This window comes from Lotus japonicus, chromosome 5, assembly GCF_012489685.1.
Source record: "Lotus japonicus ecotype B-129 chromosome 5, LjGifu_v1.2".
Taxonomy (NCBI): Eukaryota; Viridiplantae; Streptophyta; class Magnoliopsida; order Fabales; family Fabaceae; genus Lotus; species Lotus japonicus.
This window is the reverse complement of record NC_080045.1, coordinates 38,932,273-38,948,228: the sequence shown is the minus strand read 5'-3', so window position 1 is coordinate 38,948,228 and position 15,956 is coordinate 38,932,273. Positions and strand designations below refer to the sequence as shown.

At 44.8% G+C, this 15,956-nt stretch overlaps 1 protein-coding gene across 1 annotated transcript in view; it reads right to left on the bottom strand.

Annotated features, from left to right (window-relative positions):
* Positions 1-15,956, bottom strand: part of LOC130719523 (uncharacterized) — a 76,014-nt gene that overhangs the window by 33,169 nt on the left and 26,889 nt on the right. The window contains exon 4 of the mRNA XM_057570145.1: positions 14,708-15,382. Coding sequence (XP_057426128.1) covers positions 14,708-15,382 — 675 coding nt within the window. The remainder of the gene's footprint in view (positions 1-14,707; positions 15,383-15,956) is intronic.

The following is a 15,956-nucleotide window of genomic DNA, read 5'->3' as shown; positions in this document are numbered from 1 at the left end:
TTCTAAATCACGCTTCCTATCATTACCCATGTAACACCCCGACTTCCAGGTGTCACTTTAGTAACCAAAAATAAACTTTACGCGGAAAACAGGTAATAATTTTTTTTTCTTTCAATCAAAGCGATAAGGAAGTAAAGACAACCCCAACAACTAACTAACCGATATACAAATATATACATCTGTACAGCCTCGGCTGCACTCCATGTCACGCGAAAGCCGCAGTGACTCCAAAGTAGTACGCCCGCAGGCAATTATACAAACCAGAACTGTGAGTAAAAGTATCAAAATACAGTTATCCAAGAGAAAGTCGGCACTCAAAAATGGCCTGAAAGGAAGACCCCTATACTCCGACAGACTCTCTGTGATCCTCCTCAAAAGAACCACACAAAAAGCCACACATCGGAACCTACCCTGTCCCAAAAGAAACTGACGATCAGAGCTCTACACAAAAAAATGTCGCTAATCCTAACCTACTCTCCCAGCTCAGCTCACCAATCATACTCCTCCTCATCGCTGCTCGGCGAGTAGCTCTCCCCACTGCTCTCGGTCAGAGTCGGAATCCACCGTAATCATCTCGGTGTCCAAATCCATAACCTCCCTCCTCACTGTCCTGCGCACCGCCCTAGTCGAGCCGGTCTCCACATCCACCTCTCCTGTGAGAACATCCTCCTCCTCCACCCTCATCAAGGGGTCCACACGGTAGCCGTGCGGTGAAGAGAAAGATAAGAGACGTGAGACAGATGGGACAACAGACTCCCTCCTCGGCTGTACGAGCCTAGAGGACGACGCCACGTCGGTAGAAGCGATGGCAGTAGCCGGAGGTGGCACAACAGATATAGCAGCAGCAGCAGGCTCGATCTCCTCTGGGTCCTCCTCGACAGAAGGTGAAGTCGGAGGTGGTGCATGTCCAGTGCCTGGTCCACAATGAACTGAGGGCGGCAAGTCAAAAACTCAGCTCCATACGCCGTAGCACTCCGCTCGTCAGGCGTCCTCGCTCATCCGTCCTGTCCTCCATGACCCTTCCCCTATACGTCGCCCGTGACCAGCCACATCGATCACCCAAGCGGTGGGGGCATCCCTATCCAGCAACTCATATCTGATCCCCCCGAGGGAGAGACCGTCGAGAACCAGTCGGCCATCGACATCTGGCAGCAGGCCGACCGCCAAAGACAAACATACAAACAAAGCCAAGGCGCTAGGGTCAACTCACAGCAATAAGTACATATACACACAACATGTGACAGGGTATATATATAAGTTGTTATATAAGCATATAAGTAATCCTAGCATGTTATGGCTCTAACATTGCTTCAATAAACAAACAACACACAGTCTCAGTCAGCATGAATGTATGCGTGAAATGCACAATATGAATCCGGATTTGTGACGCGTTCCCGTTCGCCACAAGTGAAGCATTCCCGTTCTTCACTATGGATGGACCATTCCCGTTATCCATCCTGGATGAAATCCATCCTGGATGAACCATTCCCGTTATTCATCCTTGGTGAACCATTCCCGTTATTCACCGTATGATGAACCATTCCCGTTATTCATCATTTTATGCAAGGTGAACCATTCCCGTTATTCACCATGATATGCACAGGTGAACCATTCCCGTTATTCACCCGATTGAATGCAACGTGGTTAGCCAAACAACGAATCGTCCTTACCACGAAAGTGTCTAGCTCACAACCCAATCTCAACCAAAACCCAATGAGTTAGTGTCGGTCAATACAACAAACTCGGAGTAAGTGTCGGTCAATACAACACAACTCCAACAAGAAAACACAAGGGTCTAGTGTCGGTCAATACAACACAGCCCAAACAACAAGAGCACTAGGTGTCGGTCAATACAACACGGCTCCACAACACTCCCAAGAGTACTAGAGTACTCGATGACTTTCAATCATCACCATAGCTCACCTTAGTGGCTTTCCCCAATTCCGATAACTCTCCAAACCCACAACAAAGGTCGACTTTTCCCCGTCTTTCGTAATGTTTTCCCCTTTAGTTCTCCTATAACTGTTCATTTAGTAAAAACGTTTTCGAATTGAATTAGTCAGGTTATGAGTTTATTTCTCAAAATCTAGGTTTCCCAAGTCTTTAGTTTTCGAAATTCTAATCCTTCTAAGTTTTCCGAAAACCAACCACCCAGAAGAAGTTTCCCGGGGAAAGTCTATGTAAACCAACAAATACCAACAGGCTAAGTCTCAAAAAACCCCTCATTTGGACTTGCCTAGGGTTGTTCATCCAACCCGAAATATCAAAGATCACCAGATCAATGAATCTCCACTCCGAAGTTGCGTCAAAACGCTCCATCCAACACAACATCAACATCATAAGTTATAAAAACATTCATAACAATAAACCATCATCATAATCAATATCATAGCAAAGCATAAGTCGAATTTATCGACGCCTATCATGAAATCATAGCTAATATATATATGTAAGTTGCCCTAACCTCGAGCTGTTCCAGCTTCGAAATCAAGGTTGTCCTCAAACAGTTGCTCTGAATATTCCAAAGTTCCTTCAACTGAACCTCGAGAAAAACAAAGCAGAATTCAAACAAAATCGATTAGTTAGATCGCAAAACAATACATAAACGATAGACAAAGCATCAAAGCTTCAGAATACGACAAACGGGTACGAAAGGACAAGTTTTCGAAAACGAAAAACTCCCCCCCCCCCCTTAGGAAAAACCCACGGCCATAAGAGAAAAAGGCTTCGGCTCTTTTTCTTCGATCAAATCAGTTTACAAGGTAGTTTTTAGGGTAAAACCAAGGCAAAGAAACTGTCAGAACAATTTTCGGACAATCGGGTCGAAATACGACTACGCAGGGGCATTTTGGTCCAAAATAAAGGCTCAAAACTTCAAAGTTATCAGTTCTGAAAACAGATTTGACAGCAACGATCCTCATGACATCCGTGACAACAAATCCTAAAGGCACGAAGTCAGATTATAGCTTTACGACAATAAAGTTTCGAAATGTGAGACAAAAAGAGTTTTGAGTCAATTTTTCAGATCCTGGACAACTGAATCGCAATCAGAGTTTACTGACAGAGGTTTTAGACTCAGGGGAACATAAGGAACATAACCCAAGCGAGAAATCAGAGAAATCGGACAATTTTAGAAAAAGCTCAAAACTTAGAGCACAGAAACGACTTCAGAAACGCAACAGAAACAACAATCAGAGGTAGGAATCGTGTTAGTTACCTTGATACCTAGAAGTAGGGACGAACTGCACGAAGATTGGTCAAGATTTCGCGAAAATCTCTCCTCTCCCTCTCTCTCTACAATTCTCGGCCAAAATGGGTGAAAATGAAGAGGATTTCGCTTTTTCGCCTATTTATAGGCGGGCGAAATCGCGGGAAAATGAAAATTTCGCGATTCCGATTTTTGCAGCACGATCACCGTGGAATTCTAAGAGAGATTCTGGCGTCAGAATTCCAGAACTCAAAACAAACATCTAAGATTTGGGAAAAACGATATCGAAAAACTCAAAAGCGGTGTCGGTTAATCTGTCCCGAAAAACTACTTTTTGCTGTGATGCTCAGACGACAAAACTCCCTACTGAAGAAAGATTGGAAATGTCGAAACAAGTCTGGCAACGCGGACGGAATCTTCGTTAGAAGTCCCGAATAGAAAAAGTCTTCATCCATTGCTCGAAAATAGGGTTCGAAGCAAAGGAAATTAGCGTCGGCGGACATCCGAAAAGTGAAACCTATCGTGCGTACAGTCCAGAGTTCCGGAAATGAAACGCTGGTCGATGGAAAATAAAGAGAATCTTTAAATTTTCCGAGAGTTCGAAATCTCACTCAAAACGTTGCTTTAAGAGCGAAATAGCCTATTCTGGACACGCTCGCCATAAGGCAGGTGTGCAGACGACTCGCACTAACTCCGAAAACAACTACGCAACATTCCTCAAGCAATTCCTGAACTTTCTTCTTCATTAATCTTCCTCAAATAACAAACTCCTGTCACGCTTACACTGATTCTACGCGTGAGTCGGAAACTAGCTTGTTCTGAAAATCCAGGTCTTACAATACTCCCCTCCAAAAAGAAAGTTTCGTCCTCGAAACTCAGAGTTCAGCAAAAAGTCCGGGGTACAATTCCTTAATCTTGTCTTCCAATTCCCATGTAGCATCCCCCGTATCCTTGTTCCATATCACCTTTACCAACGGAATCTGCTTTCCCCTCAGCTGTTTCACCCTTCTATCCCCAATACTCACTGGCGGTGTCTCAAAAGTCAAATCATCCTTCAGTTCAATGTTGTCTGGCACGATCACATGAGTCGGGTCTGGAATGTACTTCCTCAACTGCGACACATGAAATACATCATGAATGTTGGAAAGAAATGGTGGTAGTGCAATCTGATACGCAACTGGTCCAACACGTCGAGTGATTTGATAAGGCCCAATAAACTTTGGCGCAAGCTTCCTTGACTTAATAGCTCGTCCAACCCCCGTAGTCTGAGTAACTCGTAGAAACACATGGTCACCTTCCTCAAACTCTAGTGTTCTACGTCTCTGATCAGCATAACTCTTCTGTCTGCTCTGTGAAGCTCTCATCTGTTCTCTGATCTGCTTAACCTTCTCCGTCGTCTGTTGCAGCATTTCTGGCCCAATCAACAAACTCTCCCCATCTTGATACCAACACAACGGTGTCCTACACTTGCGGCCATACAAAGCTTCATACGGTGCCATCCCAATGCTCGCATGGAAACTATTGTTGTAGGTGAATTCAACCAATGGCAGAAGATCATCCCAGCTTCCTCTGTTATCTAGCACACAAGCCCGTAGTAGATCCTCTAGCGACTGAATAGTTCTCTTTGTTTGCCCATCCGTTTGTGGATGATACACCGAACTCAACCTCAGTTTGGTTCCTAACGCATCATGAAGAGCTCCCCAAAAGTGCGAAGTAAACTTCGGATCCCGATCAGACACAATGCTTGTCGGAACTCCATGTAGTCTCACAATCTCCGCCACATAGATCTCAGCCAACTTCTCCACATTGTAGGTAGTTCTCACTGGTAGAAAATGCGCTGACTTGGTCAAACGATCTACAATCACCCAAATCGAATCGTGTCTCTTCTGTGTTCTTGGCAAAGCTACCACAAAATCCATGGATATACTATCCCATTTCCATTCTGGCACGTCTAAACTCTGTAGCATACCAGCAGGTCTTTGATGCTCTACCTTGGCCTTCTGACAAGTCAAACATGCAGCTACATACTCGGCCACTTGTTTCTTCATTCCTGGCCACCAGAAATTCAGCTTCAAATCTTGATACATCTTGGTCATTCCCGGATGAATACTCCATTTGCTCTTGTGTCCTTCATCCATGATCAGCCTTCTCAATTCTGGATTATTGGGTACACAAACTCTATCTTTGCATCTTAAAATATCATCCGTTCCGATCTTGAATTCCGGGTTTTTCCCTTGATTTACCAAGTTCCTCTTCTCCAGCAGAAACTCATCTTGCAGTTGTTGCTCTCTAATCTCTTCCATCAGTCCACTGGCAATTCTGATCATACCGAACTTCAACTTTCCCTCAGACGGTGTCACACCTAGACTCATATCTCGAAATTGTTCCAGTAACTCCAGCTCTTTAACCATCATTGACGAGACATGCATCTTTCTGCTCAAAGCATCAGCAACTACATTCGCCTTCCCAGGGTGATATTGCAACGTAAACTCATAGTCTTTGATGAACTCCATCCATCTTCGTTGCCTCATGTTCAACTCCTTCTGATCAAACAAGTATTTAAGGCTCTTGTGATCGCTAAATATCGTGAAAGTACAACCATAGAGGTAATGTCTCCAGATTTTCAGCGAAAACACAATGGCAGCTAACTCCAAATCATGAGTCGGATAGTTCTTCTCATGAGTCTTCAACTGTCTCGAAGCATACGCCACCACTTTTCGATGTTGCATCAGCACACATCCCAAGCCTTGATACGAAGCATCACAATAAACTTCATAAGGTTCTTCTGGTTGCGGCAAAATAAGTACAGGTGCCGTCGTCAAACATTCCTTCAGAGTCTGAAAACTTGTTTCACACGCCTCTGTCCATGCAAAAGGTTGATCCTTCCTCGTCAGTTGAGTCAAAGGTCCAACGATCTTGGCAAATCCCTCAATGAAGTGTCTATAGTATCCAGCCAAACCCACAAAACTTCTGATTTCTGTCACTGTCTTCGGTTGCTCCCAAGCCAAAACAGTCTCTACTTTCGCCGGATCCACAGCTATGCCTTCCTTTGAGATAACGTGGCCTAAGAAATTAACTTCCTTCAGCCAGAATTCACACTTGGAAGGGTTCGCATACAGCTTCTTTTCTCTGAACACTTGTAGAACTTGGCGCAAATGTCCTTCATGTTCCGTTGCATCCTTCGAGTATATCAGTATATCATCAATAAACACCACCACAAACCGATCTAGGAATTCATGAAAGATGCGGTTCATGTAATCCATGAAAACAGCAGGTGCATTTGTCACTCCAAACGGCATCACTAGGTACTCGTAGTGTCCGTAGCGTGTTCTGAATGCAGTCTTCGGTATATCCTCAGTCTTCACTCTGATCTGATGATAGCCTGATTTCAAATCTATCTTCGAAAATACAGCAGCCCCTCGTAATTGATCCATCAAATCATCTATCCTCGGCAACGGGTATCTGTTCTTGATCGTCGCCTTGTTCAGTTGTCGATAGTCCACACACAATCTCGACCTTCCGTCTTTCTTCTTAACTAACAACACTGGCGCTCCCCACGGTGAAACACTTGGTCGAATGAATCCTTTTGCCGAAAGATCCTCCAACTGAGATTTCAACTCCGCTAACTCCGCAGGTGCCATACGGTAAGGTGCAATCGAAATCGGTCCAGTTCCGGGTACAATGTCGATCACAAACTCCACATCGCGTACAGGCGGCAGTCCAGGTACATCTCCAGGAAAAACATCCGCAAAATCTCGAACCACCGGAATACCTTGAATATCCGATTCCTTCTTCCCCTCCAGACTTAGCAATGAAAAGTACTTCTGAGTGCCCTCGCTCAACGATGCACTAATGTGGTTAATAGAAAGATACTCGAAAAGATCCGAGTCTGGGAACACCACTTTCTTTCGACTACAGTCCAAAAGACAATGGTAGTGGGATAACCAATCCATCCCGAGGATTACATCTAGGTTTTTAAGGGGTAGACATACTAGGTTGGCATGAAAAGTTCTATCTTTATATACTACTGAACAGTGCATGCATGCGGCATTAGCAATTAGAGTCCTAGCAGGTGTAGTTACCATAAGATCAAAACTCAAAGTAGTAATAGGCAGATGCAGTCTTGATACGCAATCCTTAGAGACAAATGAATGAGTTGCACCAGAATCAAAGAGTACAGTTAGAAGATTACCGTCAATTTCACATTCTCCTCTGATCAAACCATCAGCTCCTTCAGTCTCTTCTCCATCCATGGTATACACTCTTCCCTTCGCCACTGGGCGCTTCCCACTAACAGCATTCACAGACGGTTCAACCTTCGGTGCCTTGCATTCCGTAGCCAGATGCCCAGATTTGTTGCAATTGTAGCATCTTGGTGGCCTCGTGCAATTGTTTGCATAGTGTCCCGTTCCTCCACAACGGAAACAAGTCACTTCACGATTTTGGGGACGGCTTCCCGACCCTCCAGAAGTAGCAGCACCAGTCATCGGCTTGTAAGATCCCGGGGTAAACCCTCTCCCCGCAGGACGTTGATATGGCTTCCTCGCCTGAAACCTCCCTTTTCCCTGAAAACTCTGTGGTGTCGACCTCACCGGTCCTCCTGTTCCAGCCCTGTTGTATCTCCGATTCTTCATCAATTCCACCTCAGTTGCCTTCTCAACCAATGCCTGGAATCTCATGATCCCCAATGGTCTCACCGAATCTTCAATATCGGGCCTCAATCCCCTCACAAATCTCTTGCACATGTAGGGTTCATCAACTTGATCACGGAAAAACCGAAAGTACTTTGCCAGAGACTCTAACTTGGCAGCATACTCCGGAATGGTCATGCTTCCTTGTTTCAGAGTCAGAAACTGTGATTCACGCTCGTCACGAGCACTGTCTGGGAAATACTTCTCGAGAAAAGCTGTTCGAAAAGAATTCCAGTTCACCTCCACATGATTTGCCTCCATCATTCCTCTGGCGCCTCTCCACCAGTATTCAGCATCTCCCAACAACAGATAGGTTGCCAGCCCCACTTTGGCTCCCTCAGCAGTCTGTAACACTCCAAAGATCTTCTCAATCTCCTCTATCCAGAGTTCCGCTTTGTCCGGGTCAGTACCTCCCGAAAACTTAGGTGGATCCTGTCTCCTGAAGTCATTCAAACCTTTGTTCTGATCCAAAGTCGCCTCCCTCTGACGCTGGTGTTGATCACGCGCTTCCTCCGCAGCACGTCTCAAAGCATTGTCATTCGCTTGGTTAGTCATTGCCTGGGCCATAGTGGCCATCATCTCTGCTAGCTGATTTGTGTTCACCATCGTCTGTTACCCCCAAGAAAACTGTTAGTCCTAATCGTAGAATAGCACCAAACTATTACATATGGTTAAACAACCATGCAATCAATTAGAACGAAAAATCGTCCTGCAGACAATCAATTTTCACTCTTTGCAGAGTCACACAACCTAGCACAGAAGACCTATTCCCCAAGGACTCCCAAAAGACTCGACTAAGCTCTGATACCACAATGTAACACCCCGACTTCCAGGTGTCACTTTAGTAACCAAAAATAAACTTTACGCGGAAAACAGGTAATAATTTTTTTTTCTTTCAATCAAAGCGATAAGGAAGTAAAGACAACCCCAACAACTAACTAACCGAGAAATACAGTTATCCAAGAGAAAGTCGGCACTCAAAAATGGCCTGAAAGGAAGACCCCTATACTCCGACAGACTCTCTGTGATCCTCCTCAAAAGAACCACACAAAAAGCCACACATCGGAACCTACCCTGTCCCAAAAAGAAACTGACGATCAGAGCTCTACACAAAAAAATGTCGCTAATCCTAACCTACCCTCCCAGCTCAGCTCACCAATCATACTCCTCCTCATCGCTGCTCGGCGACTAGCTCTCCCCACTGCTCTCGGAGTCAGAGTCGGAATCCACCGTAATCATCTCGGTGTCCAAATCCATAACCTCCCTCCTCACTGTCCTGCGCACCGCCCTAGTCGAGCCGGTCTCCACATCCACCTCTCCTGTGAGAACATCCTCCTCCTCCACCCTCATCAAGGGGTCCACACGGTAGCCGTGCGGTGAAGAGAAAGATAAGAGACGTGAGACAGATGGGACAACAGACTCCCTCCTCGGCTGTACGAGCCTAGAGGACGACGCCACGTCGGTAGAAGCGATGGCAGTAGCCGGAGGTGGCACAACAGATATAGCAGCAGCAGCAGGCTCGATCTCCTCTGGGTCCTCCTCGACAGAAGGTGAAGTCGGAGGTGGTGCAGGTGGTGCATGTCCAGTGCCTGGTCCACAATGAACTGAGGGCGGCAAGTCAAAACTCAGCTCCATACGCCGTAGCACTCCGCTCGTCAGGCGTCCTCGCTCATCCGTCCGGTCCTCCATGACCCTTCCCCTATACGTCGCCCGGTGACCAGCCACATCGATCACCCAAGCGGTGGGGGCATCCCTATCCAGCAACTCATATCTGATCCCCCCCGAGGGAGAGACCGTCGAGAACCAGTCGGCCATCGACATCTGGCAGCAGGCCGACCGCCCAAAGACAAACATACAAACAAAGCCAAGGCGCTAGGGTCAACTCACAGCAATAAGTACATATACACACAACATGTGACAGGGTATATATATAAGTTGTTATATAAGCATATAAGTAATCCTAGCATGTTATGGCTCTAACATTGCTTCAATAAACAAACAGCACACAGTCTCAGTCAGCATGAATGTATGCGTGAAATGCACAATATGAATCCGGATTTGTGACGCGTTCCCGTTCGCCACAAGTGAAGCATTCCCGTTCTTCACTATGGATGGACCATTCCCGTTATCCATCCTGGATGAACCATTCCCGTTATTCATCCTTGGTGAACCATTCCCGTTATTCACCGTATGATGAACCATTCCCGTTATTCATCATTTATGCAAGGTGAACCATTCCCGTTATTCACCATGATATGCACAGGTGAACCATTCCCGTTATTCACCCGATTGAATGCAACGTGGTTAGCCAAACAACGAATCGTCCTTACCACGAAAGTGTCTATCTCACAACCCAATCTCAACCAAACCCAATGAGTTAGTGTCGGTCAATACAACACAACTCGGAGTAAGTGTCGGTCAATACAACACAACTCCAACAAGAAAACACAAGGGTCTAGTGTCGGTCAATACAACACAGCCCAAACAACAAGAGCACTAGGTGTCGGTCAATACAACACGGCTCCACAACACTCCCCAAGAGTACTAGAGTACTCGATGACTTTCAATCATCACCATAGCTCACCTTAGTGGCTTTCCCCAATTCCGATAACTCTCCAAACCCACAACAAAGGTCGACTTTTCCCCGTCTTTCGTAAATGTTTTCCCCTTTAGTTCTCCTATAACTGTTCATTTAGTAAAAACGTTTCGAATTGAATTAGTCAGGTTATGAGTTTATTTCTCAAAATCTAGGTTTCCCAAGTCTTTAGTTTTCGAAATTCTAATCCTTCTAAGTTTTCCGAAAACCAACCACCCAGAAGAAGTTTCCCGGGGAAAGTCTATGTAAACCAACAAATACCAACAGGCTAAGTCTCAAACCCCTCATTTGGACTTGCCTAGGGTTGTTCATCCAACCCGAAATATCAAAGATCACCAGATCAATGAATCTCCACTCCGAAGTTGCGTCAAAACGCTCCATCCAACACAACATCAACATCATAAGTTATAAAAACATTCATAACAATAAACCATCATCATAATCAATATCATAGCAAAGCATAAGTCGAATTTATCGACGCCTATCATGAAATCATAGCTAATATATATATGTAAGTTGCCCTAACCTCGAGCTGTTCCAGCTTCGAAATCAAGGTTGTCCTCAAACAGTTGCTCTGAATATTCCAAAGTTCCTTCAACTGAACCTCGGAGAAAAACAAAGCAGAATTCAAACAAAATCGATTAGTTAGATCGCAAAACAATACATAAACGATAGACAAAGCATCAAAGCTTCAGAATACGACAAACGGGTACGAAAGGACAAGTTTTCGAAAACGAAAAACTCCCCCCCCCCTTAGGAAAAACCCACGGCCATAAGGAGAAAAGGGCTTCGGCTCTTTTTCTTCGATCAAATCAGTTTACAAGGTAGTTTTAGGGTAAAACCAAGGCAAAGAAACTGTCAGAACAATTTTCGGACAATCGGGTCGAAATACGACTACGCAGGGGCATTTTGGTCCAAAATAAAGGCTCAAAACTTCAAAGTTATCAGTTCTGAAAACAGATTTGACAGCAACGATCCTCATGACATCCGTGACAACAAATCCTAAAGGCACGAAGTCAGATTATAGCTTTACGACAATAAAGTTTCGAAATGTGAGACAAAAAGAGTTTTGAGTCAATTTTTCAGATCCTGGACAACTGAATCGCAATCAGAGTTTACTGACAGAGGTTTTAGACTCAGGGGAACATAAGGAACATAACCCAAGCGAGAAATCAGAGAAATCGGACAATTTTAGAAAAAGCTCAAAACTTAGAGCACAGAAACGACTTCAGAAACGCAACAGAAACAACAATCAGAGGTAGGAATCGTGTTAGTTACCTTGATACCTAGAAGTAGGGACGAACTGCACGAAGATTGGTCAAGATTTCGCGAAAATCTCTCCTCTCCCTCTCTCTCTACAATTCTCGGCCAAAATGGGTGAAAATGAAGAGGATTTCGCTTTTTCGCCTATTTATAAGCGGGCGAAATCGCGGGAAAATGAAAATTTCGCGATTCCGATTTTTGCAGCACGATCACCGTGGAATTCTAAGAGAGATTCTGGCGTCAGAATTCCAGAACTCAAAACAAACATCTAAGATTTGGGAAAAACGATATCGAAAAACTCAAAAGCGGTGTCGGTTAATCTGTCCCGAAAAACTACTTTTTGCTGTGATGCTCAGACGACAAAACTCCCTACTGAAGAAAGATTGGAAATGTCGAAACAAGTCTGGCAACGCGGACGGAATCTTCGTTAGAAGTCCCGAATAGAAAAAGTCTTCATCCATTGCTCGAAAATAGGGTTTCGAAGCAAGGAAATTAGCGTCGGCGGACATCCGAAAAGTGAAACCTATCGTGCGTACAGTCCAGAGTTCCGAAATGAAACGCTGGTCGATGGAAAAATAAAGAGAATCTTTAAATTTTCCGAGAGTTCGAAATCTCACTCAAAACGTTGCTTTAAGAGCGAAATAGCCTATTCTGGACACGCTCGCCATAAGGCAGGTGTGCAGACGACTCGCACTAACTCCGAAAACAACTACGCAACATTCCTCAAGCAATTCCTGAACTTTCTTCTTCATTAATCTTCCTCAAATAACAAACTCCTGTCACGCTTACACTGATTCTACGCGTGAGTCGGAAACTAGCTTGTTCTGAAAATCCAGGTCTTACAATACTCCCCTCCAAAAAGAAAGTTTCGTCCTCGAAACTCAGAGTTCAGCAAAAAGTCCGGGGTACAATTCCTTAATCTTGTCTTCCAATTCCCATGTAGCATCCCCCGTATCCTTGTTCCATATCACCTTTACCAACGGAATCTGCTTTCCCCTCAGCTGTTTCACCCTTCTATCCCCAATACTCACTGGCGGTGTCTCAAAAGTCAAATCATCATTCAGTTCAATGTTGTCTGGCACGATCACATGAGTCGGGTCTGGAATGTACTTCCTCAACTGCGACACATGAAATACATCATGAATGTTGGAAAGAAATGGTGGTAGTGCAATCTGATACGCAACTGGTCCAACACGTCGAGTGATTTGATAAGGCCCAATAAACTTTGGCGCAAGCTTCCTTGACTTAATAGCTCGTCCAACCCCCGTAGTCTGAGTAACTCGTAGAAACACATGGTCACCTTCCTCAAACTCTAGTGTTCTACGTCTCTGATCAGCATAACTCTTCTGTCTGCTCTGTGAAGCTCTCATCTGTTCTCTGATCTGCTTAACCTTCTCCGTCGTCTGTTGCAGCATTTCTGGCCCAATCAACAAACTCTCCCCATCTTGATACCAACACAACGGTGTCCTACACTTGCGGCCATACAAAGCTTCATACGGTGCCATCCCAATGCTCGCATGGAAACTATTGTTGTAGGTGAATTCAACCAATGGCAGAAGATCATCCCAGCTTCCTCTGTTATCTAGCACACAAGCCCGTAGTAGATCCTCTAGCGACTGAATAGTTCTCTTTGTTTGCCCATCCGTTTGTGGATGATACGCCGAACTCAACCTCAGTTTGGTTCCTAACGCATCATGAAGAGCTCCCCAAAAGTGCGAAGTAAACTTCGGATCCCGATCAGACACAATGCTTGTCGGAACTCCATGTAGTCTCACAATCTCCGCCACATAGATCTCAGCCAACTTCTCCACATTGTAGGTAGTTCTCACTGGTAGAAAATGCGCTGACTTGGTCAAACGATCTACAATCACCCAAATCGAATCGTGTCTCTTCTGTGTTCTTGGCAAAGCTACCACAAAATCCATGGATATACTATCCCATTTCCATTCTGGCACCTCTAAACTCTGTAGCATACCAGCAGGTCTTTGATGCTCTACCTTGGCCTTCTGACAAGTCAAACATGCAGCTACATACTCGGCCACTTGTTTCTTCATTCCTGGCCACCAGAAATTCAGCTTCAAATCTTGATACATCTTGTTCATTCCCGGATGAATACTCCATTTGCTCTTGTGTCCTTCATCCATGATCAGCCTTCTCAATTCTGGATTATTGGGTACACAAACTCTATCTTTGCATCTTAAAATATCATCCGTTCCGATCTTGAATTCCGGGTTTTTCCCTTGATTTACCAAGTTCCTCTTCTCCAGCAGAAACTCATCTTGCAGTTGTTGCTCTCTAATCTCTTCCATCAGTCCACTGGCAATTCTGATCATACCGAACTTCAACTTTCCCTCAGACGGTGTCACACCTAGACTCATATCTCGAAATTGTTCCAGTAACTCCAGCTCTTTAACCATCATTGACGAGACATGCATCTTTCTGCTCAAAGCATCAGCAACTACATTCGCCTTCCCAGGGTGATATTGCAACGTAAACTCATAGTCTTTGATGAACTCCATCCATCTTCGTTGCCTCATGTTCAACTCCTTCTGATCAAACAAGTATTTAAGGCTCTTGTGATCGCTAAATATCGTGAAAGTACAACCATAGAGGTAATGTCTCCAGATTTTCAGCGAAAACACAATGGCAGCTAACTCCAAATCATGAGTCGGATAGTTCTTCTCATGAGTCTTCAACTGTCTCGAAGCATACGCCACCACTTTTCGATGTTGCATCAGCACACATCCCAAGCCTTGATACGAAGCATCACAATAAACTTCATAAGGTTCTTCTGGTTGCGGCAAAATAAGTACAGGTGCCGTCGTCAAACATTCCTTCAGAGTCTGAAAACTTGTTTCACACGCCTCTGTCCATGCAAAAGGTTGATCCTTCCTCGTCAGTTGAGTCAAAGGTCCAACGATCTTGGCAAATCCCTCAATGAAGCGTCTATAGTATCCAGCCAAACCCACAAAACTTCTGATTTCTGTCACTGTCTTCGGTTGCTCCCAAGCCAAAACAGTCTCTACTTTCGCCGGATCCACAGCTATGCCTTCCTTTGAGATAACGTGGCCTAAGAAATTAACTTCCTTCAGCCAGAATTCACACTTGGAAGGGTTCGCATACAGCTTCTTTTCTCTCAACACTTGTAGAACTTGGCGCAAATGTCCTTCATGTTCCGTTGCATCCTTCGAGTATATCAGTATATCATCAATAAACACCACCACAAACCGATCTAGGAATTCATGAAAGATGCGGTTCATGTAATCCATGAAAACAGCAGGTGCATTTGTCACTCCAAACGGCATCACTAGGTACTCGTAGTGTCCGTAGCGTGTTCTGAATGCAGTCTTCGGTATATCCTCAGTCTTCACTCTGATCTGATGATAGCCTGATTTCAAATCTATCTTCGAAAATACAGCAGCCCCTCGTAATTGATCCATCAAATCATCTATCCTCGGCAACGGGTATCTGTTCTTGATCGTCGCCTTGTTCAGTTGTCGATAGTCCACACACAATCTCGACCTTCCGTCTTTCTTCTTAACTAACAACACTGGCGCTCCCCACGGTGAAACACTTGGTCGAATGAATCCTTTTGCCGAAAGATCCTCCAACTGAGATTTCAACTCCGCTAACTCCGCAGGTGCCATACGGTAAGGTGCAATCGAAATCGGTCCAGTTCCGGGTACAATGTCGATCACAAACTCCACATCGCGTACAGGCGGCAGTCCAGGTACATCTCCAGGAAAAACATCCGCAAAATCTCGAACCACCGGAATACCTTGAATATCCGATTCCTTCTTCCCCTCCAGACTTAGCAATGAAAAGTACTTCTGAGTGCCCTCGCTCAACGATGCACTAATGTGGTTAATAGAAAGATACTCGAAAAGATCCGAGTCTGGGAACACCACTTTCTTTCGACTACAGTCCAAAAGACAATGGTAGTGGGATAACCAATCCATCCCGAGGATTACATCTAGGTTTTTAAGGGGTAGACATACTAGGTTGGCATGAAAAGTTCTATCTTTATATACTACTGAACAGTGCATGCATGCGGCATTAGCAATTAGAGTCCTAGCAGGTGTAGTTACCATAAGATCAAAACTCAAAGTAGTAATAGGCAGATGCAGTCTTGATACGCAATCCTTAGAGACAAATGAATGAGTTGCACCAGAATCAAAGAGTACAGTTAGAAGATTAC